General features: G+C 43.4%; 1 protein-coding gene across 1 annotated transcript in view; it reads right to left on the bottom strand.

Moving 5' to 3' along the window:
- Window positions 1–9,246: 9,246 nt before the first annotated feature.
- The window catches only part of GUCA1C (guanylate cyclase activator 1C), a 37,793-nt gene continuing 19,993 nt past the window's right edge, over window positions 9,247–27,046 (bottom strand). Inside the window, exons 2-4 of the mRNA XM_030582062.1 lie at window positions 19,488–19,637; window positions 15,054–15,141; window positions 9,247–9,377 (exon numbers count right to left, since the gene is read on the bottom strand). Coding sequence (XP_030437922.1) covers window positions 9,247–9,377; window positions 15,054–15,141; window positions 19,488–19,637 — 369 coding nt within the window. The remainder of the gene's footprint in view (window positions 9,378–15,053; window positions 15,142–19,487; window positions 19,638–27,046) is intronic.

Here is a 27,046-nt window from a genome sequence, read left to right as displayed (position 1 = left end):
ATTTATGTGCTGGAAGCTCCAAACTTGTTAGTCCCCATCTTAAATTTGTAACAAACAGGTATGTTGTGAGGGGATTCCTGTCACTGTGAATAAAGAGGGGCTCATACCTCCATGGTCTTATTGCCATGTTTGCCCTCACAGCGTCCACAGGGCAGATCCTGGGCTTTCCACCCTCCTGTAGAATAATGTATTCACCCCATCCTGCTTGATCCATCTTTGACATCCTCAAGGTTAATATCATTGATCACCCCTCCCAACGTATATCCCTAGGTTCCAAAGCCCTTCCAGAAGAATCCTTAGAGGACCCAAGTACTAGCTCACTGATCCTAAAAGCTCAAAAAATCACAACCAGGAAGGCTGCCCTGAACAAGACCCCTTTGTGTCCACAACAACATATGTACTCTAGGCTCTGCACCGGATCCCTAAGCATATTGACAGCAACGAGATGACATGTATCCTGCCTAGAGTTGGTGCTTCAAGACCACTTTGCTAGAAACCTCTGAACTGAAAACCTGCTACAAGGATCTGGGTAACCATTCAGCCTACTGACAAATGTAAGGGCCAGTAGATGAGTGGAGATGGTTGATGACACCAGGTACTGCAGCCAGGTTGCTAATGACACCATGTACTGCAGCACCCAGTCCTCTGTAACTGCCATATCAGTGACAGGCCCTCCAGCTCCTAAAATTGAACAAAATCATTAACATTTCTCTCATAGCTCTGCAATCTTTGTGGAGCCATCAATCTCTGCGCTACACTGACAGCCATCTTATGCCAAGATTCCACAGTGCTAGTGACATCTATTCGGCATCCTTGTTGGTTCCTGGTGTCAGCCCTCAAAATCTGTCCATCTGAAAATGAGACAATGCATCTGCTATGCCATTATCAACCCCAGGCACATATTTGGAAGAGAAACGGATATTAAAGCTTAAACATTTTTGTAAAAATACCTTTGCTGCCCTCATAGCTCTATGTGATCTGGAGGCCCAGGACTGATAACATGTACCAGATGCCATGATGTCACACCAGAAACGTGCCCTTTCATTAGCACAAGGCGTGGCTGTCAGCCTAAGCATGCCTTAGTCCTAAAGCATATGGCTTCACTCTTCCAGAGGCCTTGCACAACCAAACACACCCTTCATTCATTAGCCAGAGTTTTGATTCTCCACTCTGTGGTCCCAACAATTGTAGACAGAAAGAATTCCTTAACTGTCCATTTCCCCAGACACCATTTGTGGCTCTTTTCTTGGCTTCGTAGGTCACCAGAAGCTGCCAAATCTTGAAAGAGGGAAGGACTGGATTGCCAAAGCCTGAGCATGCATGCAGACTGGCAAAGATGGCATGGCTTTGTCTAGACCATGGAGAGAAGTGCCTGGTCACAAGGGGAGATAGGCTCTCTCATTTGTTACTTTGCATAGGGCCCCCTCAGAATCTTACCTCTACTAGGATTATTTTCCAATGAGAGATGATCAGTGTCCTTTTTTGAAAATGATTTTGTTTGTTTTTCATGAAAAATATAGTATTTTTATTTTTGGAAACCCTTTACATCAAAAATATTGCTGCAATGGTTTTAGAAAATTTTAGACGACCAAAACCTGGATTTTATTAACCATTTTGGTAAAAATTTAAGACATTTTACATTTTAAAATAGTTCCACTTCAAACATTTTAAAATGAAAGTAACCTCAAAATTAGCATGAATATATATATTTTTAATTTTTTTTGACCAGCTGTATTTCTAATATAGCTTTGCCAGACATTGTGACCTAGGCCGAATGTTGTTAGAACAGTGTCCAATTTACATTGTAGCCTTGACTCTTACTAGCAGGTGCTCTCCTGCTAAAACATTTTTTGAACACTGTCTTGACATGGTTAGTGTTACGCTGTATGGAGTAGCTCAGGCCCATGAGTGCCTACCTCAGGGAAGACTATCAAAACTGGACAGACACCCTGAACTGGTATTGTGTTCTATGATTAGAAGTCACCAAGCCAGTAATAAACGTGAACTCCTGAATCACTATAACAGTCTTACCATAGAGTCACAGTCAGTCCCCCTTAGAGCCTCCAGTCTATCTTGCCACCCAGACAAACTGGATTTATGATAAATGGTCACTTGTACCAAAAATTGCACAATATTCAGGTTTCTTCCAGTCTCAAGAGACCAGTCATTTACCCCAGATCAATTGGTACCCTAGATCAGTGGTTTTCAACCTTTTTGGACTCACGACCCATTTGTATATTTATGGTCTATTGCAACCTAGTAAATAGTGTGGGGGTGAGGCCCTGGGATGGTTTCAGTTAGGTCCTGCCCCCTGAGGGGGTTCATTCCTGCCCGGCACTCACCCAACAGTGGTAGCTCCTGCAACTTCTCTGCTGTGAGGCTGGCTGGGCTTGGTTCTGAGCATTGCAACCTCTGGGTTGCAGCACTACTCAGGTTTGGCCACACCTTCCTGACTGGACCAAATTTGTGTGAGTGAAGTTGTGACTTGGCTCGTGGGTTTGCAGTGCCAGTCACTCAAATATGACCTACCAGGATTCCCATTGTCATGATGGCTGGGTTAAACCTGAGTGGTGCTGGGACCAGTGAGGATGCAGTGTCCGTAGTAGGGAGGTAAGCCCATCCTGTCCTGTTGGACAGGAGCCACAGGAACTGAGACCCTTTGAAACATTCTGGCAACCCAATCTCGGGTCCTGACCCATGGGTTGAGAAACTCTGCCCTAGATCTTACAACAAAAACAACTGCTGAAGCCAATCCTGTAATAAGCGATCTGCAAGTTTTATTAAGTAGGGAAAAGAACGTTTTTAACTAGGAAAGTAAAGTATTAACTAGGAAAAAGGGGAAAAATGTTATTTTTCAAGTTAATGAAAGCAAGTATATGCACAGAAATGAGTTACCATCTTTGATTCTTAAAAATGCCAGAGATGTGGTAATCTGTCAATTCAAAATGTCTTTCAGGGCAGACCAAAGAGTAACCCCTGGGGATTTCTACTTTAGTTTAATGTTTCTGGCCCTGTAAGAGTTCAAACAGCAAAGAAATGAACAATCTTCATGTCAAGTATTTTATTTCCTTCTTTTAGCATTCAAACAGATGGGACAAGGCCTTCTGCATGTACTTCTACATGGGTGGATGGGGCAGCTAACAAAACTTTTGTCTTAAAATGGCCCACTTAATTTTTGATGTCTGCCTGGATTAGCGAGGAGGACAATTTCATGCCTGGGTTCACAAGCTCAGAACAAACACTTTCAAAGTTATAAAGTAAAACTTACATATTTCCTTATAGCATGGAATACAGACATTACAAGTGACATTAATGCATGGAGCAACTTACAAACATTTAATAGATCTAAACACTAAATACTCTCTTATAAGACTAATACCTATTTTGAACTATGAGTTTGTCAGTTCTTAGCTAATGCCTACAGCCTTGGCCAGAGCTGGCACTTGGTTTACTAGCATCACAGTTAAGTCCCATCTACATTAGGTAGCCAAGCTCAGCAGGAAATATGTTTGAGTGATGTTTGATTTTCAAATGCTTCTGTAGGTGGCGTTAGAGAGCATGACTGTGGTTTGTTTCTCTGAGTGAGGGAATGCAAGAACAAACATTCTATTTTTAATTAAAATGGATCTGCAAGTTGATGAAGTTGATCAGCTGGCTTAGTTAAAAAAAAGGCATTCAGCAAATTTTTTCCTTCAGGTTATGTTTTTGAGGTTTGTGGAGTGCATTGATTATAGCTAGAAAAACAAAACCAATGTCATTTTAAACAGCTGAATGCCATACTGAGAAATCCTATCTTGGGTTTTAATTCAGCCTTGTTACACAGTCAGTTCTGCTGACTCAGAGCTGGTCTCACACCCCTGAGAACGTAGCTATGCTGACCTACCTCCCAGAGTAGATGCTGCTGGGTCGATGGAAGAATTCTTTGGTCCACCTAGCTATCACCTCTAGGGGAGGTGGGTTAAGGACAGTGATGGGAAAACACCCCTTATTGCAATAGTGTCTACACTGAATTACTACAGTGGTGCAGCTGCAGCATTTTAAGTGTAGACAAATCCTCAGAGACCCTTCTTCCTTCTGGCAAATAGCTGTTATTGTAGAGGTTCCTTTAGATCCTCAGAACCGGATTAGGCTTTCAATGCCACAACCTGGTACACTTATGCAAGGTTTAAGCACGACGTTAATTCCCAGCTTTCTGGAAAGCATGGAGAGCTTCTGTTCCCCGTCATGGGATATTTCTAGATAATCCAGTTAGTTAAAAAATTTACAGTGTGTTCCTTAGCTCATGTTCCTTAAACTGCAAGCTCTCAAAAATATAGATCGAAAAGAAGCAAATATTTACCTAACACCACCATCCCCCTTTGATAGCCTGGACGACATGGAATTCAGAGTTGAATCATCCCCGTGTGTGTTTATTTTTTGTATAAGAGAAAGTCAATAGAGCATTTGTAAAAACAAGATCTGGCATGCTTGGTTCAACTCTTTTGAAATATACTTCAGAGCTGACAATTGATACTGTGCAAACAACTCACATCCTAAGTTACTTTCTGGATCTCTTTTTCTGATAATTCAGTTGTCTTTTAAACCTTTCCACTTGGTCAATCCAGGGCCAATTCTATGAGCTTCTGCTTCCTTAAGCATCTTAACAAATTTCTCCTGGTTCCCAGCATGCAGTCACCCTCACAAAGAGTTTTGAACATTTAGCTGCTAGTTGACCTGTGTGATAGAACCAATCCTGCATCAGGTCAAAAATGAAATGGAGGAGTTATATTTCTTGCACATAACATCAGGCTTCCTTCCTACCTCTTTGGGGATGTATGGATTTAGCATCAGGTGCAGGAATGTCACTTTAATGAACATGCAAATGCTTAACTCTAGAAAAAGTCAATTTCATTGTAGCTTTGCTTCGTAGACTTTCATAGACAAAATTAGCTGTTAGGTTCTCACTAAATTAAGTTATTGTGAGAAGAACACTGAAAAAAATTAAGATAGTAATTGAAGGGATTTATAAATTAGTTAAGAAAGGGGGATTGTAGTGCTGATTACCTTTGGTTGTTCCCCAAATGGAATAAGAAAAGCATAGACACATGAATGCATTTTAACATTAAAAAAGCTCATATGCGGAGAGCAAAGCTACCAAAGAAGCCACAGTTATACTGTCTGCTCAGTGAAGGCTTAGAAGCATAGGTGGGGTTTGCCAATCCCTATAAAATATCTAGGGCTGAGTCATGCAGTTGCTCCATGCACGTGGAACCCTCACCTCTCAGTTGGGCACACAGAGTGGCTACAAGGTGGTGACACATGGTTACACGGCTGGTTGTACCTATATTCCCTCTCAGGTCTCATACCTTTATCTATCTCAGAGTGAAATTCTGCAATAGTCCCACTCTAAGGCCTTGTCTATTCTACACAGTTTTATTGCCAAAACAGTGGAAGTACACACACTGAAATGCTCCTCCTGCTGATGTAACTCCCCTGCTATACCAACATAAAATTACCTCAGCGAGAGGCATAGGGCTTATGTCGGTGCAGTTAAAACGCAGTGTCTGTGTAGACACTGTGTTCCTTATATCAGCTGTTGACTGTCATGCTTGTCAATTTCATGGCTCAGGAGCTGGGCTGCCACCCAGGCTCCCAGTTTGGGCTGCCTCTGGGCTCTCCACTCCCTGTCGGGAGTCCTGCTGCCCCCTGGGATTCTGGTTTCTTGTTGGCAGCACAGCTGGTGACCAGACTCCAGGTGTGGATCTCCCCGCCAGAGGCGAGAAGCCCATGGTGGCTCTCCTCCTGCTCCCAGGCTGGAGCAGGAAGGCAAAAAGCCCCGGGGGGCAGCTAGGCTCCCTGTGTGGAGCCACATGGAGCTCAGAGCCCTGGTTCTCAGCTCCCCTCACTGTCCCTTTTTCAGTCAGCGGAAGCACACCATCAACAGAAAGAGGGTAGTGTGGACATCAGCTACTGCAGTAATTAATGCGGTGGCTGTAGTCGACCTAACATGGATAGTGTAGAGATAAGTTTAGACAGTGTCCTGGGCAACTGTGTTTACCAACAGATTCAACTGAGTTTGGCATGTGCAGTTCTTCCCTGCAGGAGTATGTGGCCAGTGGTGAATAGTTACCAGACAGCTGTCTTGAACCAAAGTATTGTTTATTTTAACAGTAGGAACAACTCAAAAAGAGCAAAAGGATTTTAAAACTACAAATAGTTTACACACATATCTGTCTTACCCAAACCCCTACCATACTCTGATGGTTACATAGACAGGTCTTGTTTTTTCAGATGTCCCCTGCAGGTGTCAGTCTCTGTCTGGTTCCCCCAAATAATTTCCCCCTATCCTAAAGAGCGTGTTCCTTTATAAACTGCTATAATTCTTTTGTGCTTCTGTGTAGTGAGAGTTTGGGAGAAAATCGCTCTGGTAGGCTCAGCAGGAGATCAAGCCAGATGCCACTGACATTGTCCTTTAACATCTCTCAAGTGTTTGCTGAGAGGTGGCTTATCTTGAGCTATTCATTGGCTTCCTGCTAGTTTTTCTTTACATTGCCCCTGTGATAAACCAGTATATCCATACCATAAACATTCCAATAACCAGATCAACAAACACTATTCATAGATTATTACAGTACAGCTCCAAATCCATCATAGGTGAGGCCCAGGGTCTTGACTTGCTATTGTAATTTGGCTCTGAGCAAACCTTTAGGCTGTCAAAATTGACACATTTTTCAGATGTCACCCAATTTCATTGCATGTACTAGATGAGCAGGTGACAAATTCAAGAGGGTGGAATCAATGGTAAATCTGTAGCCATAATGCATTTGTTTCATAGTGCACCTGTACATCAAATTGTCTTCTGAGCTGGCTAAAGGAAATATATCTTAAGCAACTAAGAAAAAGATTCTATATATATATATACATACAAACCCTTGTACATGATCAAACATCTGAAGAACTAACGCAATGATGAGCAAAATTTTGAGATGGCAAATGAGCTGCAATATTTAGTCATAACAGAAAGAGGCTAATGACCTGGGTTTCTGCTAGACAGTCCTTTAGTATTTGTACAGCACTTAGTACAGTGGGGTTCTGGCTCATGACTAGGGGTCCTAGGTGTTACAGTAATACAAATATAATAATTGTAATAATCTTAGTGTATGATATTTTGGCATTTCAGTTTTTCATTTAAGTATTAGGCCTGATATGGACAGGGAAATTAGGTTGGCATAACTACTTCACTCAGGTGTGTAAAAAATCCACACCCTTGAGTAATGCAATTAAACCCCACCAACTCCCAGGTGTAGACAGTGCTATGACAAGGGGAGGACTTCTCCTATCAACATAGATACTGCCTCTCGGGGGGAGTAGAGTACTGTCACCAACAGGAGAAGGCCTCCCATCAATGTAAGCAGCATCTCCACTGAAGTGCTACAGCAGAGCCATGTCTACACTAGTACTTGTGTTGGCAAAACTTTGTTCACTCAGGGGTGTGAAAAATCGGTACAGCTGTGCCGCTGTAAGCCTGTAAGTGTAGACATGGCCTAAGAGTAGACCTGCCCATAGTTTAACAAAGATTTCTCGTGTTCATTATTCCTTTCATAGACCATAACACTCCTTGTGACCTGGTCATTTCTATCATGTATTTATAGTTAGATATAATAGTTAGGCAATTAAAAAAAAATCTCCGCAGAGTAAAAACCCCTTATGAAAAAGGTCACAATAGATATGTAGTAGTCAGTTTTAAAAAATAATCACTTAACCTGTTTAAGAGTGCAAAACCTAAAAAAATTGATTAAATAACACTATTAACACCAAACTTTGTGTGTTAAATCAAAGCCTATTTTGAATTATAAATGCTCTCAAAAGAGTCTAAAAACAGAAATATCCCATATCATTTTTTTCAAACTCACTTTTTTAGTCCTTAAGTTGGAAAAAAAATGAGACTGATGTTGACATAGTAATGTGTCTATAATGAATAAATAGATGATTTTAAAGTTCTAACCCATCAGCAGTCTCATTTATCATTCCATTTTTTGGAAGGGAAATAAAAGATTTAAATGTCAAAGATAGAATGTCAGGACTGTTTATAATGTCAAGTGTTGCTTGTTGCATACCCTGGCTGTCTGCTGTATTGATCAAACCAGCAACTGGTATAATAATTACAGATGATGTGGCACATATTATGTGCAATTGGACACAGATTTGAAGTGAATTTGGGAGAAAAACATTTTCATTTTCAAGCCTTGATAATTTTCCTTCATCTATGTGGTGCAATAGCCCATGCAAGCATTAACGTGCATGAAGCTGGTGCTTTCAAAAGAAACTAGCACCAGTGTCATGCCCCATGGTATGATCAGCCAATGAGAATTTATTCTTATAATATAATGCTTGTAATTTGATAACTGTTGCAGATTTGAGAGAGACTCAGTCCTCAGTGCAACCAGAGAGAACTATAATTCTGCCCCTGCAGTCTGCTCATGAAGTTTATTTTCAGCTAAGGCAACTAATCTTATTATTTATAAAGTAAAATTGTGGGGTTTTTTTAAACTGTCTTCTGGACTTTTTAATAATTGCTCCATATGGAGCTGTGTTACTCGACAGTTCCAAAGGTTAATGAATTGATTAATGGTCGCATTAAGATTAAGGTGAGATGAAAACTAGGTTTAATAAGCCCCCCATCGAATATCAAAGCATTAAGTCACTTTAATTTACAGATGTAATAAAACCAAGAACAGCTTTTCCAAATGGATGTTTATCTCTGGCACAGTAAGCTGATTGAGGTGTTTCCGAGATAATCCACTCCTATTTTAAGCTTCATTCATAATTGATACAGATAGAAGCCAATCCTATCTAATGGTTTATCACCACATTGTAAATTGTAGGTTAAACAACCTGTACTTAAAAGAAGCAATTCATTAGCTGAAGGTCTTCTGCAAAGGTTACTTTTTGTACTGTTGTCAGTGTTTATTCATTACTCAGAACGGTGTTGAAAGTGATCAGAGATGCTTGTTGTACTGCAACAAATAGATTTACTATTGTGTGCAGATAAAGTTTCATGTTCAGTGGCTGCAGCATCCATTGACAAGAAGAAAAAAAAGGTCCAGACTCAAGGGTGAAATCTCTAAAGTGACAATTATTCCTGGACTTTGACATCAGTGACTGTCTATGCAGAGCTTGGAAGATTTAAAGCTCTGTGAAAGTACTAAATATTATCTTCCCTCCAATATCCGTGGTGTCACAGACCCTGCTCAGGGTCAGAAAACCTCAGATGCTGTGCCGCCTTCCACTTTGTATTACTTTAAGTACATTGGAAAGGTCAAAACTTTTTGAAATCAGTTCCAACAGGCTCACGTCGCTTTCCACACCATTGATAAACTCTTCTAATGTCAGTTCCCCTAAAATGAAATAAAATGCAGTTTAGAAACTGGACGTCAGAGGTTATTAGACCGCTCTTAGCCTTGTTGTAATAATTGGGCTTACAAATTTACCCCACTTGTGAGCATCACTGTTGGAAAATGGATTAAAATTTATAAAATGTCACAATAAATGTTGATGAGAAAAGGTGCAAAAGGGAAACAGAAAGATGGAATTAGTCCAAACAAAAAAAGGCCGACTGATATAACTCAAGGAGTGTGTCAAGATCATGCCTGGTAAACAAGAGGCGTGTGGGACTGGAAATCAATGAACCAAAACTGATGTGTCAGAAATTGGGCCGTATTGGTGGACAAATAATGAGTTGATGAGCTGTTCTGTCCATCAATCCCTTTTGGGAGCCTTAAAAGAAAAAACTTTGGGAGGGAAATTAGAAAAGAAGCAGAAAAGAAGCTGTCTACTGACAACCTCTGCAGTGAGCTTAACCATCATGGCTAACCCTCCCACCATCTCCAGGGACCCCAGGATCTACTGTAATGCTGTTGAGCATTTGTCAACCTGATATTGAGAAATGCCCTGACCAGACCAGGCCTTGAGAGAAATTAAGATGACATCACCACTTCCACTGACTCTGGCTGAATCCCAGCCACCACTTGGGCTGTAAAAGACTGTCACCTCCCTCTGCCCCATCCCCCTTCTTTATCCTTTTCCTGCCACACCTAATTTCTTCTCTTCTATTCCTCTACTTTTTCCTTCTGTCTAATAAGAGTCTAGCTTAGTTGGCCATTTTGCAATACCACTGTAAACCTGTGACCAGAAAGGCAGCTAAAAGCAATGCCCTAACAGCCTGACACAGGTCCTGGATGCCAGGTCTTAGAGTGGCTCAACAGACCTTGGGCCATGCCTGTGTTTTTCCAGAAGTGAGGTTGCAAGTGAAAGTCAACACCAGAGATAGAAGCTGCATGTTCTATCTTTGCTGTTCTTTTCTCTCCCCTTTAGCGTGTTTGTCTTGTTTTGTCTGTCAGGAAATGGGATCCAACTTTATAACGGTAACTCCAGTCCAACTAACTTCTCTTTTCCCCCAAAAGGGCAGTTGTTACCATCTTTAATACCACCTAAAAGACTGTTGAAGAAAAGAGTTTTCTTTTAAAAGCTTCTAGCCAAAGGGAAAGAGAACAAGGCATGTCGTTGAAATGAAAGCTTTACTTCGGTGGTCCCCAACCTTTTTTATCTGGCGGGCACTGGATGACAAGCCACCGAGGACCATGGCCAGCAGACAAGCATCCGCCGAAATGACACTGAGAAGCAGCAACATCAAGAGGCGTTGCCGCTGAAATGCCACAGAAAATCGGCAGCATTTCAGAGACAAAACCTCTTGATGAGCTACTTTTTGGTGGCATTTTGGCAGTGACGCCTCTTGATGTTACTGCTTTTCGGTGGCATTTCCGCAGATGCTTGTCCGCGGGCCAGTACGTGGGCACAAATAGATGCCCCAGCGGGCGCCATGGGACTCGCGGGCACTGCATTGGGGACCACTGCCTTACTTAATAGCTCACTCTTCAAAGGCAGTGACTGTTTTTCCTTTTTTTCCTGTATTTTTAATAAATGGTTTAAATGATTGTTAATGATGTGTTTGCCATAGCACTAGGCAAGCTGAGGTGCCTGTATACCAAACCCCGAATCTTGTTTAATACTGTTTAATGTGGGGCAGAGACTGGGATATGTTAACTCCTTTGACTCTTTGGACCCATAGGGTCCATCTAAATTAACACAACACCCAAGGGATGGCTGTTTTCTGTGAGTTGGATCCCTTGTTGTTTTCCTGTTCTGTCTCACTCAAGATCTGAACAGAGATCACTGGGAGTATGGAACAGGCATTGCCTACCCTGGCTGTTTTATTTCAAACTCTGAAAATCAGATCATAGGTAGTTTATGTCTGTTAACAGAGGAGCTAATCAACCACAGCTCTGACTGAAGTCAATGGCAGCTATGAATGCTCTGCATTTCCTGGGTGGGAAAAGGCCACTAGTGAAAGCTGCATAAAAGCAAAACTTAACTGCTCTATAAAGGAAATGATAACACTCATGCAGGCAAGCTCCTCCAAACTATGGTGTTTACAGTTAGCCAGCTGCACAGTGACATCTATTCTCAGCTCTAGTAATCAGTCCTGATGTATTTGAAACCTGTGTTGTAACTGGACACTCAGAGCACAAATATTGATTAGATAATGACAGACTCCATGTGAAGTGCTCCAGATTTCCAGAGTCTGTGCTGAACACCAGAATTAAAGACAGTGTTGAGATGCAGCTATCAGAACTAGGAAGAAACAGTTTACTTTTAGTTTGATTTTCTACCATCAGACGCGCTGGAGCACCTCCTGCAAAATGCTAGGCCCGAATCCTGATCTGATTGCAATGTTATTTACAGATTCTTTTTGCTATGGATAACTGATTACAGTCCAATTGCTACATAAATCAGTTTCATTAACAGCAGAAATATAGGAATGAATTTTAAGAATTCAGTATAGGATTTTCAAGAGAGCCCAGTGATTTGGGATCACAAGTTTCACTGACTTGCAATGGAACCTGTGCTCCTAACACTTAGGCTTTTTTGAAAATCCCATGATTACACTTCATTTAATCTCATTAGCCCTACTGTTGAAAATTGACCAGCTGGCATTAGATATTAAAGCAGTAGAATCCTGAATTATTCTGTCAATTGTGTTATAACTCTTACTGTGTATTCAGATAGCCACACTGCAGTGAACCCACTGCATTATCATGTGCAGTAAAAGGGCCCAGTGGTGCTTAGTGATCTCATCAGGAAAATCCTTATAAGCAACAGAAGTGGCCATTTGGAGCCCTGCTGCTTGGGAGACCCCATAATCCTATAATGCCTTGAAAGTTACAAGCCATCTTTGAAAACTAATTCACACCTACCAGGAACAGGAGAAACAGCAAATTTTCCCTCACAGGCTTCAGCAGCAAAGTCAAAGGCCAGTCTCAAGTGTGTTGATGCAGTTTAGTTAGTACATATCTGCTCTAGAACAGTATATAAAGGTATACTACAGCCTGCAAAGAGCATTTCCACCCTTGTCTCACATGAATAGTCTACATTGTATTAATGGGTAGCCTCATGTATAAGCTGGCAGGCGGCAGAAACTGCCATTCAGGGAGCTTCACACTAGAAGGGGACCTTGCAGGGAGGCAGAGAGTTGGAGTTCTGTGCATGGTGTTCACTCCTCCTCTGTACATCACACCACCATTATATAAGCATTGTGTGAAATGGGAACTGAGCCAGTATGCTGGGCTTTTTTCACTCTGCCCCACTTCCTCTGTGGTGATCCCCTTTTCAGTCTCAGCCACTTCTGCTACCTTCCATCCCCTTGCCTGTAGCCTGCCCTTGGCTTGGCTATTCTACAAGGTGGGACCCTTTGTCTGTTGCCTCTTCACATTACCTTCTACATCTTTTTCTCTCTTTCTGCACTTCCCATCCTTCATACTGGCCTGCTCAAGTCAATCCTCCCTCTTCCCCCAACCAGTCTGCCCTGATCTATCTCCTCCCCACCGCCAGCCAACCTGTCCGAGTTTATAACAGTTGTATGAACACTCAGCTATATGCATGTGAGAATATTTTAATTATAAGTAGGAGGGAGGGAGGGGATAGGAGGTTACATCATGAGATCCCCACTGATTGGGACTCCAGAGGGCCCCTCACTCCAGGCAATCACACATTTAAGTCTCACTGAACTCAGTAGGACTTTCGCTTGCATAAGAACTGCTTTCATTATCAACCCACAACCATGGATTATTCCTATTTTAGTATGAGGAAAGGCATCATTCAACATTTCTCTGTGTCTTACAGGGATTAAAAGCAGGGGGAGTACAGCTTCCCTGCTTGGCTAAAATTGGGATGGGGGGGGTAGGAGGGAGAGCTGGTTCCTCTTCTCAAGCTGGGGGAACCCTGTTCCCTTACAGCTTATCTATTGTCACTGTCTGAGAAGGGACTAACCTTGGAGGGGACATGGGCGCATCATGAGGGGCGGTTGCCTGAGCACATTCTAATTCACAGCATGCCACTTTATTGATAGAAACAGGCTACTGATATTATATTTTTAGTTGTAGGTCTAGCTCAGATATATATTTTCTTGTAATGAATAGATGTTTATAACAGAAACAAAATTAAGCATAACAATATGATTGATTGTAGAGTCCAGAACATTGGCATTTGACATTTGGAGCCTGGAATCCGAGTTCTGACAAAAGATGAGCCAAGTGACAGGAAAAGTGCATCCAAGCGGATACTATTTATGATCTGTAAATACTGCACGTGGGTTATTTTTAAAGGTAAATGTTAGGTACGAATAGCTATACAATAAAAACCTGATAATGCATGGCCTTGCTACATAATATTTTCTTAATATTGCTGATTTATCAGCAATTGTGGTAATAGTCACACAGATGTTATGTGATTGCTACTGGGAGGGCGATGTGGTCTGCCTGATCACCACTGGCAGGAGAGGTGACCACAAGACACTATTAAGATGTGGCCCAAATTATGAAGAAGTTTGACAACTTCATATTACAAACATTTGCCCCAACTCCAAATGGTGGATCAAGATTTTAGTTTCCAAATGCATTTTCAATTCTATGTTGTCTTGTGATGTACAATATTTTAGAAAAAAACAATATGGGGGCCTTACAGCCATTATGTTGTGCATGTAAGTCAATGGGCCTGATGATACTTTCTAGTTCTGGGATGGGCAAACTTTTTGGCCCAAGGGCCACATATAGGTGGGGAAATTGCATGTAGGGCCATGAATGTAGGGCTGGGGCAGAGGGTTGGGATGCAGGAGGGGTGTGGTGTGCAGGAAGGGGCTTAGGGCAAGGGTTTGGGGCACTGGAGTGTTGTGGGATGTACAAGGGGGCTCAGGGCAGGAGGCTGGGAGCTGGGGTGCAGGAAGGGTGTGTCAGGGGGCTCAAGGCAGGGGGTTGGGGTGCAGCAGGGGGCTCAAGGTTAGGGGGCTCAGGGCAGGGGGTTGGGTGCAGGAGGGGTGCAGAGTGTACAAGGGTGCTCAGGGCAGGGGGTTGGGGTGCAGCAAGAGGCTGGGATGCAGGCTCTGGCCCAGCACTGCTTACCTGGAGCAGCTCCAGGGTGGCAGTGGCACACAGCGGGGCTAAGACAGGCTCCCTGCCTGCCCTGGCCCCGCGCCACTCCCGGAAGTAACCAGCACCACGTCCCTGCAGCCCCTTGGGGGAGGGAGGGCAGAGGGCTCCGTGCGCTGGCCTCATCTGCAGGTACCTCCCCTAAAGTTCCCATTGGCCACAGTTCCCCATTCCCACCCAATGGGAGCTGCAGGGACAGTGCCTGCAGGTGAGGGCAGTGCACGAAGCCCTCTGCCCCCCGCCCCCAGGGGCCGCAGGGACTTAGTGCCAGCCACTTCCAGCAGCTGCGCAGGGCCCATGGCGCCACTGACAATCCCATGGGCTGGATCCAGCCCACAGGCTATAGTTTGCCCACCGCTGCTCTAGTTGATACAACAGTTGAAATCAGGAGTAACTCCTCTGACATGAGAGAAGAAGGAGGTCTACTACTACTGCTAATCACTTCAATCTTTGTATGCATATATATTCAATATTCCCCCCATTCCTCCCAGAAAAAACAATGACAAAGTCAAGTGAAGAGGTACAGACTCTTACCATCATTGTTTACATCTATCTTCTGAAATACCATGTTTGTGAACTCTTCAGGAGTCAGACCCTGGTTGCCGTTAATAGCCTGGATAGCCTGAAAACACAAATAAAGGAAGAGTTTTCAGGGTTTGCTCCCTCAAGCTAAGAAAGGACGCAGCAGCAACTGAGGCACTTGGCTATGACACTTCAGCTTAACAATCCATTTGAGCCACTAAAAGAAACAGCTATGGATTCAAGTAAATCTTCAGTAATGAGGATTGGAAATTTAATTATCATAACGGAGCCTGAAGAATTATAGACCTAATTTACATACCATTAAAGGTCTTGTCAAATCATGTGACACCTCAATTCTGAATCACACTTTAGATTCCACAGCAGGACTTGTATCCTGCCCTAGAGAATTCTATGGTTTGGATGATGCATAATGTTCCGTGCAATTTTAAAAAACAACAACTATATTTTACACAGTGGAATGAACATGGTAAGAATATTTATGTAACTTTTCTGTTGAAAAAAAAAATTTTTTTTCAGTGATCACAAATAAATGTCAGACTGATAGCCCTGGATATTGAAGGCCTTTACTTATCCTCCAACTGAGTTAAACAGAAGCTTCTTTACCACTTTCTTGTTGGTGGAGGGACTTGCCCCAGGAATGAAAATGCAAAGGTTGCAGTCTTCTCTGCTAAGATTGTCATTTAGTGCCAGTTGTGATGTGATGTAGAAGTATTGCTCGCTAATAATGACTGAAACTCCAGTTCCACAATGCACTTGGCAAATGCTTAAGGGATCTGCTGAATCAGGCCTTAGAGTTACTCCTATAGCTGTTGATCCACTGGTAGAAGAGAACTGAGGCTATGATATTAGCCCTTTATTTCTGTTCCTAATTAGGGTGACCAGACAGCATGTGTGAAACATAGGGGTGGGGTGGGGTGAGAGGTAATAGGTGCTGATATAAGAAAAGAACCCAAATACTGGGACTGCCCCTATAAAATTGGGACATCTGGTCACCCTCTTCCTAAATCATCTCCAAAGAGATTTTGTTGAATGTTTTAACTCAAATGACTTCTGAATATATGGAGATATATGTATCTTATAGAACTGGAAGGGACCCTGAAAGGTCATTGAATCCAGCCCCCTGCCTTCACTAGCAGGACCAAGTACTGATTTTTGCCCCAGATCCCTAAGTGGCCCTGTCATAAACAGATAGCTAAGGGTTAATGTCTCTTTCATCTGAAAAAAAAAAAAAAGTAACCTGAAGCACCTGACCAGAGGACCAATCAGGAAACTGGATTTTTTCAACTCTGGGTGGAGGAAAGTTTGTGTCTGACTGCTTTGTCTGTCTGCCTCTCTCTCAGCTATAAGAAGGATTTCTATTTCCTGCTTTCTAATCTTAGGTTTCCAAGTTGTAAGTACAAAGTTGGTTTTTTCTTTTGTATTTACTTGTCTGTAGTTGCTGGAGTGCTTTAAATTGCATTCTTTTTGAATAAGGCTGTTTATTCATATTTCTTTTAAGCAATTGACCCTGTATTTGTCACCTTAATACAGAGAGACCATTTGTATGTATTTTTCTTTCTTTTTATATAAAGCTTTCTTTTTAAGACCTGTTGGAGTTTTTCTTTAGTGGGAAATTCCAGGGAATTGAGTCTGTACTCACCAGGGAATTGGTGGGAGGAAAAAGTCAGAGGGAATTCTGTGTGTGTTAGATTTACTAGCTTGGTTTTGCATTCCCTCTAGGTGAAGAGGGAGGTAATTCTGTTCTCCAGGACTGGGAACGGGGAGGGTGGAGTCCCTCTGCTTATATTCACAGAGCTTGTGTCTGTGTATCTCTCCAGGAGCACCTGGAGGGGGGAAGGGAAAAGATTTCTTTCCCTTTGTTGTGAGACTCAAGGGTTTGGGTCTTGGGGTCCCCAGGGAAGGTTTTTGGTGGGGACCAGAGTGCCCCAAAACACTCTCATTTTTTGGGTGGTGGCAGCAGTACCAGGTCCAAGCTGGTAACTAAGCTTGGAGGTTTTCATGCTAACCCCCATATTTTGGATGCTAAGGTCCAAATCTGGGACTAGGTTATATGACAGGTCCCCTCAAAGATTGAGCTCACAACCCTGGGCTTAGCAGGCCAATGCTCAAATCATTGAGCTATCCCCCACCCCCCGCAAGTTTATAAATAATAATACAATCTATAAATCCCAAGCATTGTATCTGAATATATTTCAGTATATGGGTTATTTGTAATGATTAGCTATTGATTATTTGTTTGTGATTGGTCATGTAAATCTCTTCACTGACTGGATGACACTTATGAAGAGGCAGAAGAGGACTCAGGCATTTCAAAATGCCTGCAAATTTGCAGGCAGTCATAGGAGTATATGTGAGACTTGTTTTCCATGAATATTTTTGCAAACCAAAAAAAGTCATTGGACAAATATTTGCTGATCATGAAGCAGAAAGATTAGTGTTCATCTCTAATCACTGCCACCCAAGATTCAATCTAGTAACAGAGATGAAAAGTCAACACCTCAGGGTAGGTAAAATGCTGTCAATCAAAAAAGTGGGCTTCACTACCACTGTGCTGTCTGTATCAATGGGCTAAAGCCACAAAGTATAGCTCTTTAATTGTAAATGATGCCAACAGACTCATTAAATGTATACGCTCAACAAATTTGCTGTGTGATATAACCAGCTATGGATATAGACATTGCCACACTCGTAATGGTACAGAAAAATCCGATGTTAGAGTTTATTATTACTTTTATCTTAATATTGAAATTTAAAGTGTATCATATCCAGCATCTGCTGTGGGAATCTGACTATGACTGTCCTTGCCTTGAGCTATTTTATGGGCAATACTTTAATTAATAGCCAGTCTTTAAGAATAGCTATATGAATTAGTCTGCATTCATCTGATTATACTCCAAATTACATTCATTTTTAGCATTCTACATGAACCTACTGAAGCTTTGGGTAGAAGGCAGTACACTCTATCACGGTTAATTGTAGTGTAGTGGTTACAGCAAGGGAGCAGGACTTTATCATTTTACATTCACATCTTAGGTTTACACTGGTTCAGCTTTCCTGTGTAGGGAATACTTTGGTTATTACTGCACAAAGTGAGTGGTACAGTTAAGCTGATGCAAACCTAAGTGTGGACAATCTTATTTGGCATAAGTGATTTATTTTAGTTTATGTTAAATCAATTGGCAACTGGATTAAGTTAAACTAAAGTAAGACATTCAAACTGAAATAAGAATGTCCACACCGGGGGCTGTGCTGGCTTTAACTATTGGTTTAAAAATCATTGCAATTTAAATTATTGCAATTGCCCTGGTTAGATAAAGGCCAGCTCACAGAGTCTGCACCTTAGTTTCCCCAGCTACATAAGACGTGTAACACCTATATTAGAGAAGTGTAAGATTCAGCATGGAGCCAGTGAGTGATCTGGGCCTGGCAACCTCTCCTCTTCCTCTCTTCAGAGCAGCTCAGAATTAAGAGGTCCAGCAACTTCCCTCTTGCCAACATATGGCTAACCTAACTACCACATCTTGCCTTTCTGGTAGTAGACCTTCAAAGGGTCCCAGCTCTTCTGGAAGATACCAGCCACTTATTGGCAGCAGCAACGAATCAGGAGAAGACTCATGTTGAGTCTTCATTTAGATTGTATGCTCTTTGGAGCAAGAACCTTGTCCTACCTGTCTGTAAAGAGTCCTCCTATACTTTTGATTTGTTTTTAAGACAGTTTCATAAGTTTGCAAAGCACCTTAAGTCATTTTAGATGAAAGGAACTATTTAAATGCAAATTATTATTCATCAGAGTTGGTTGAATGGGGAAATATTTTTGCATATAATTTTTAAATTGTTTGGTTCCATGACATTTTCTGAATTTTTATCAAAAATTATATCACAATAATTTTGAGGTTCTTCCACAACATTTCATTAAATTTACCAAAACTGTATTTGCTTACTGATAACTGAGTTTTTAAACAAAAGTAACTGCTCTGAATACTATTTCAATAAAAGTTGATATTGTGGAAAATTTCACAAAAATTGGGAAATTGTGATAGCATCATTTTTTGTGTGTAAAAAGTTTAGTTTGAGAATAGGCCACTGTTCCATGAAAAAACTGGTTCAAAAACGTTGATCAGCTCCATTCATTATGCTGGTACAGGTTTTTTATTCTGTATAGTGCAGTTTATCAAAATAGTCTCTCTACAGTAAAGAACTGATTTATAGTATTTCTCTTTGACTCAAGTGGTACACCTGGAGGATAAGGCTTGAAGTAAAAAACTCAGATACATATATCTCAACAAGCATAAATAATGGTGAGAACATCTGCAACCAGAACATTTGGTAAACTGTAGTTGAATCATTTATGTTACATGGCAAATCACTCCGCCAAAGGCAATGTGCTATGTTAAATGGACTTGCTACTGTATATAACTTGCTTACCGTGAATATGCTTAGGAGTTCCTTTTTGTCAATAGATCCGTTTCCATCAGCATCATATAGCTTAAAATACCATTTCAGTTTTTGGTCGATTTTCCCTCGTGTAACCAAATTTATTGCGGCTATAAACTCCAAAAAGTCTATAAATCCATCCTAAGGAAGATTAAAAAAATAGTGTTTAACAAGTAAGATCTGCTTTCATTCTGGCAGCAATCTTGCATAAGCAGGTCATCTAATACAATGTAATATAAGATCATTTATAAAGCACCTTGCTGTGAAAATCTTCCATGGCATTTGAAAAGGATAATACACAGCTCAGCCTAAATCAATATGGAAAAGAGCCTTAGTACATAGCATATCCTCCCCTGTGAGCCATGGGGCAGCTCTGTGCTAAGCAGCTGATACTGACATTGTCTGGAATGGACTACAGACAATGGCTTCTCAATTTACTTCCATGCCCCAAAGAGGAATTCCAGCAGCCTGTTGGCACTGGTACTAATGATCCAAAATGACGCTCATTAAAATGTGTATCTGCTTTGAAAAAGTGACTGAAAAATGACATCTTCATACCCAGCAGACCTGCTCCCTGTGGTGTTCATGTGGCAAACTCCACCAGTAAAACAGTGTTAGGGTGGGTATCTCCCCTTCTCCTCCCCTCCCCTCATGAATTCTTTGTCCCACCATCCTACTGTTTACCTGCTGCTTCACCACTCATGTCCCCCAGAGGTCCAGAACCAATTCATTTTCTGACTGCTGCCTACTTATAAAGGAACAGTAGTAGTCAGGGGTGGCTCTAGCTTTTTTGCTGCCCCCAAGCACAGCAGGCAGGCTGCTTTCGGCGGCTTGCCTACTCCCCGGTCCCGCAACTTCGGCGTACCCGCCACTGAATTGCCGCCAAATCCGTGGGACTGGCGGAGCTCCCGCAGAAATACCACCGAAGGCAGCCCGACTGCTGCCCTCACAGGGACCGGCAGGCCGCCCTCCGCAGCTTGCCGCCACAGGCAAGGGGAGCGCTGGTGCCTGGAGCCACCGCTGGTAGTAGTGATACAACACAGAAAGCTTTGAGTATTGCTTCAGCAGCGACAGACAGGACCAGAGCCAGCCAGAGTGCATAAACACCACCACTGCTAGGTAAACTAGCAATTGCAAGAATTTGGAGCGCTGAGGACACAAGTGGGAGATCTAGAGGCAATTTCACTTTGGGGGTGGGGAAAAAGGGCAGCGACTTGATCTCTCAGTGGGAGGTCATTGTTACAGGACATTGGGGCCAAGAATTTAGCTTTAACTATAACTCTGGATATTGTTTATCCACATAAGTGTCCAATCTCTCTTTGACTCCAGCTAACAAATTTTGGAACAGCTATAAAAACCTGATGCTTCAAAATTTAAACCAGTCTCTTACTATTGGATTAGGAAGAGACCTTTGTGGGGGACTGTAGTGAGGCAGTGCGGCTCCCCTCTGGCCCAGAGGAGGAAGAGCCCAGCCGGAGGCCAGAGTGGGCGGGGCTCAGGAGTTCTGAGCCCACCCCTCAAAGGGTCAGGCGCCGACTCAGAACTATAAAGGCTGGCCCTCACAGCTCAGTCAGGCTCCAGCCGCCAGAGAGAGCAGATGTCCCGCAGGGAGCTCGAGACTGGGAAACTCCTGTGGCCCAGGGGAGCCGCCCAGACTGGCCTGAGTTCCCCCGCGTACGCTACCTGGAAGAGCTGCCGGAGCTTCCCCGCGCCCGCTACCCGGAGGAGCCCCCGGAGCTACCCTGGGCCGACTATTGAGGAGTTCCTGGACCTACCATCCAGCCCTGGCAGCGACGAGCCCATGATCATGGACCCTGCAGAGGCTGACATTAGGACCCAGGTAGGTCCCGAGGGGAAGTACGGAAGCAGCCCGGGGGCAGCTGACCCCAGTCTGGCTGCAGCCTTACCAGAACCTATGTCAATGTGTTGCAGCCAGGATCCCCACTGACTGAGCAGCGGGTCATTAGCCGCTGCTAGGGCCCTGGGCTGGGACGCAGTGGAGTGGGAGGGCCTGCGTCCCCCCTGCCACCCCACTCCGGGGTGGCAGACTCCCCCTCTCCCTGGCCTGCTGAGGCCGAAGCCAGTGTTTGCTGCCCCACCCTGACCTAGGGCCAGGCCTTTAACTGTTATTGTTGCTCAGCCCTGCCCAAGGGCCTGAGCCCCTTGCCCTGCAGGGCAGGCAATTGCTGTGAGGACTGCCGGCCTAGTTTCCCGGACCCACCGATGCGTAGTGGGCTGGCGTGGCTCCCCTCATCCCCCTGGAGAAGGTCGTGCCCCAGCCGCACATGTGTACACGGACAATAGCCAACATCTGCTTTGTGACGCTGGTAGACCATGCCGTGGCCCAGGCCTCACTGAACACTAACAAGTGCATAGCTGGAAACCAGCCTGGCTTACCTGTGGGTTAGTATAGATATTAGTGTTATAGGAATGTGTGAAGTGTTTAGACTTTATGGAATGCTTGTAGGATGCGGCATGTATTAATCCTACTTATTATATCGGTAGCCCATACTATAAAAGGTGATACTTAAGTCTTTGCTCCATAACTGTAAAACGTTTGTTCTGAAACTGTTAACTCACCAAATAGGAAAAAAAACTTCACCTAATGCAAAATGCTGGATTTCTAGAGGAGGTATTATCTCCTGCCCCAGGAAGGACTATTGAATCCAAATGGTCCATTGTGGAACAAAGACTTTGTTGATTGCTCCCCCACCACCCACCCATGTGCAGAAGTGCTTGTCCCATCAGCTTGGGCTCTAGGGAGGTGGAGATAATAAATCCCTGAGCTGATTAGAGGGCATTAGGGTCTCTTTGGGATGGCTACACTTGCAGCTGTACAGCGCTGGGAGTTAAACCTGTCTTCGTACAGCTGAGTAGGGAAAGAGCTGCAGTCTGTCCACACTGACAGCTACCAGCGCACTGTGGTGGCCACATTTGCAGCATCTGCAGCAGCATTGGGAGCGGTGCATTATGGGCAGCTATCCCAGCATTCAAGTGGCTGCAATGTGCTTTTCAAAAGAGGGGGGTGGAGTGTGACAGGGACCATAGGGGAGAGAGTGTGGATTTTTGGAGCCGACACTGTGTCAGCTCCCTGCCTTGCAAGTTCTGACCCCCTCCCCCACCCCTCTCTCACTTACTGAAAGCAAACAACAGCTGTTTGTTTTTTTCCTCACAGACCAGATAAGCAGCCACTCTGAAACGGACCTACCCCCTCCCACCGTGCTGCTTCTCTCTTCAAGACCCCTCCCTCCCCCTCTCTTCAATCAAAAACTAGCTGTGGGCGTTCCAAAGGGAGCCCCTCTGCCTCTGCTCATTCACAGCAAGCAGGAGCTGTGTTTGGTTTTTTGATAAGCAGCTCCCGGAGCCTGGAGTTCACAACAAAACAAAGATCGAGACCTTCACTTAAAAGGATTATGGGAAGCTTCTGAAAGTCAGTAACAGCATACTAAGATTATTCCCTGTTTACACGGGCACCCCAGTGCTGCAGCAGCAGCTCTATACTCTTTATTTCTCTCGGGGAGGTGGAGTACAAGCAGCACTGCAGCCATGGAGATACAGCGCTGTATGTGCCTTGCCAGTGTGGACGGGGAGTGAGTTGCAGTGCTGTAAAGCCACCAACAGCGCTGTAACTCTCAAGTGTAGCCAAGGCCCTTGTGCTGTCTGGACTCCGGGGGACATAGATTCCTAAACATTATCAAGACATCCCCAAGCTGCTTGGCTTGGGTTAACCACAAATGACATAAAAGCTTGGTTATTATAGAAGCTTCTGTTAACTTTTGAATTTGAGATTGTATCTCATTTGTGTGTGTGTGTATGCTTACCTGCTTTAACCTTGTAAATAACACTCACTACTTTTTCCTAGTTAACAAACTTTTAGTTAGCTTATTACATGATTGGCTACAAGCCATGTCTTTGGTGTGAGATCTAGGGTGCAAATTGACCTGGGGTAAGTGACTGGTCCACTGGGAGTAACCTGAATATTTTGTGATCTTTTGTGTAAAAGGGACAATCTATCACTGAGTCAAGCTTGCCTGGGTCACAAGATAGAACAGAATGCCCAAGGGGACTGTGTGTGGCTCCAAGTTAAGACTGTATAGTGCCTGAGGAGTTTACACTTGTTACTTGGCTCATGAACCACTCCGGACAATATGGAACACCTACTGCAACATTTTGTGCGCCTTCTTTGAAGCATGTAATGCTGGCTACTCTCAGAGATGGGACACTAAATGGTCCACGGATCTGATCCAGTTTGGTAGTTTCTATGATATGGAGCAGTGCTGAATATGGAGAAAGCAAAGCAGAATTTGAAGGGGAATTTACTCCAGTCATATCTCAATCACATATCAAAAATTCACAGTTGGGTAATTTTCTTGTGATCTTCCTCTAGGGTCTGAATCATACCCCTTTGAAGGATCTGACCAATATTCAGGTTAATAATAAAAGAGAGGCAGTATTGCAAGGACTGCCTGGGTATTTAAGAGGTTATAATTTGTAATTTATAGTATCAGAGGGGTAGCCATGTTAGTCTGGGTCTGTAAAAGTGGCAAAGAGTTCTTTGGCACCTTATAGACTAACAGATGTATTGGAGCATGAGCTTTCGTGGGTGAATAGCCACTTCGTCGGACCGTTGCATCTACCCCTTTGATTTTTGTAGGTGGTGGCTGTCAGTTCTTATGGTCTATTAAAATCCTTTCTTGTTTCTTCTCCAAAAAGAAACACATATATAAAATGTGAAAGGCAAGAACAACAAGGGTTGTGAAAATGTACCTTCTGTCTCTGGTCTATAACTCAGCTGCTTGAAGACAGATAACACAAGTCAATTAAGACCTCTGGGAATCGCAGCTATTAATGAGCTCAAGGTGCTCAGAAGTTGTTTTTAACCTTGCCAAGCTGGCCACAACCAAAGGTTGCAAGATTAGATCTACCCTGACTGGCTAACACAGACCCTTATTCCAATATGGTGTGAATAATTTTCTGGTCCAGGAAGAGGCATGCCCAAAATGTGAGATGGAGCTACCTGGATCCCAGCGTCTTGTAGTGATAGAGACTTTTCCATGAACTAGTGGAATTATTTTTACTGGTGCTTAGCATTTACACCCTTTCAATAATCATATAAAGATAGATTCTTCATTAATTGTTAGGGGATAAACAGATTGTCAGTGAAATTTGCCAGCGATTGCATGAAGGTGTTAAGACCAAGCCTGATACCAAACCTGACAATATGAAATTGGACATCTTTCCAGAATTTGATACGTCATATAGCACAACCTCTTGTATATGCTTATTTGGACAGTGTCCAGTCTCCATGGCAGTATCATGTCCACATCAGTTTGAGTTTTGATTTTCCAAGTGTGATTTCATGAAACAATTTATAAAAAGCTTTACTGAAACCCAGATTTATTATACTGAGCGCATGACCCTCTTCCTCTAATTTTATAATTCTATTAAGAAAGTAATAAGATGTGTCTAGCACTGTTGCTTTTCAGAAGTTCATGCTGCTTATTTCTCATGGAACTACAGATAAACTTTAGGCTTACTCAGCAACTATTACCAGGATCTACTTTCTTGCCTTTCCCTGGCCTGGTCTACACTGCGGGGTTAGATCAAATTTAGCTGCGTTAGATCAATTTAAAAATGAATGCGTCTACACAACCAACCCCGTTCTGTCAACCTAAAGGACTCTTAAAATCGACTGCTGTACTCCTTCCCGGTGAGGGGAATAGCGCTAAAATCGAGCTTGCTGGGTCAAATTTGGGGTAATGCAGACGCAATTCAGCGGTATTGTCCTCCAGGAGCTATCCTAGAGTGCGCCAATGTCACCGCTGTGGACAGCACTTTGAACTCCGAGGCACTAGCCAGGTACACAGGAAAACTCCCAGGAACTTTAGAATTTCATTTCCTGTTTGGTCAGCATGGCAAGCTCAGCAGCACTGGTGACCATGCAGTCCCCCCAGAATCACAAAGGAGCTCCAACATGGACCGAAAGGGAGACATTGGATCTGATTGCTGTATAGGGAGAAGAATCTGTGCAGGCCGAACTCCGATCAAAAAATAAAAATACTATATATATAAGCATTTTTATATAAGCATATATATATATATGCCAAAATCGCACAGGGCATGGTGGACAGAGGCTACAACAGGGACTCACAGCAGTGCCACGTGAAAGTCAAGGCACTTAGGCAAGCCTACCAAAAGACAAAGGAGGCAAACGGTTGCTCCGGGTCAGAGCCCATACATGCCACTTCTATGATCAGCAGCATGGCATTCTAGGTGGGGACCCTACCACTATCCCTTCACTGTCCGTGGACACCTGCAAGGGGAGATTCTCATGCAAACTGGAGGAAGAGGAAGAAGAGGAGAATGCAGGGCAGGCAAGTGGTGAATCTGTTCTCCCCAGCAACCAGGACCTTTTCATCACCCTGGAGCCAATACCCTCCCAAGGCGGGATCCCCAACCCTGAAGCCAGAGAAGGCCCCTCGGGCATGTGCACATTTGTAACTGCAGTACAGGGTTTAAAAGCAATACTGTTGATTTGCCCTGAAGAACTGGGATGCATTCGTGGCCAGTATAGCTACTGGAAAGGTCTGTTAACATGTTTGGGGGATGGAGTGGGAATCCTCCAGGGACATCTCCATGAAACTGTCCTGAAGGTACTCTGAAAGCCTTTGCAGAAGGTTTCTGGGGAGGACTGCCTTATTTCATCCTCCACAGTAGGACACTTTACTACGCCAAACCAGGAGCAAGTAGTTTGGAATCATTGCAGTACAAAGCATGGCAGCAAATTGTCCTGGGCTTTGGTAGCATTCAAATAACATTCCGTCTATATCCTTCTGTGTTAGCCTCAGCAGAGTGATATCATTCATGGTCTCCTGGTTGAAATAGGGGTATTTTTGTAAGGGAACAGTAAAAGGACCCTGTTCATGCTGGGCTGTTTGCCTTTGGCTAAAAGGGATTATCCCTGAGAATAGCCACGCAGTGGGGGGAAGGATGAAGAGATCATCCCAGAGAATAGCCATGTAGAGGGGTGAGGGTTGGTGTGTGCTGCACATCCACCTGAAAACCACAGCCTCTCTTTTTAAATGTGAAACCCAACTGGCATTGCTTTCTCTGGGAAAGGAGGGTGCTGCAGTTTGAAAATGTTCCCACATGTTACGAAGGTGTAAGAAGCCAACCCCACATATCCATTGGCTTGCCATGGCTGCCTGGAAACCAAATTCTATTGCCCAGCCGGGTGTGATGTGTTAGCATACAGGCAGGTGCTCAATATAAAAGGCAAAATGCGACATTGTACCTAAAGCACATGTGCTGTCTGCTGTGAATTGCTTAATTCACTGTGAAAGAGTCTCCCTTTTGTTCTCAGAAATGTATCATCTTAAATTTTACTCTCCCTTTTTATCTTCTCCCAGATGCAAATATTCCTACGCTCCCCCTATCATCTCCATCCCTGAGGTTATTGCAGATTAGGAGGAGGAAAAAAACTTGCACTCATGATGACATGTTTTCTGAGCTCATGCAGTTCTCCCGCACTGATAGGGCACAGCTGAATG

The sequence above is a fragment of the Gopherus evgoodei genome, chromosome 1 (assembly GCF_007399415.2).
Source record: "Gopherus evgoodei ecotype Sinaloan lineage chromosome 1, rGopEvg1_v1.p, whole genome shotgun sequence".
NCBI classification, from domain to species: domain Eukaryota; kingdom Metazoa; phylum Chordata; order Testudines; family Testudinidae; genus Gopherus; species Gopherus evgoodei.
The sequence above is the reverse complement of the archived record's forward strand: the minus strand, read 5'-3'. Positions and strand labels throughout refer to the sequence as shown.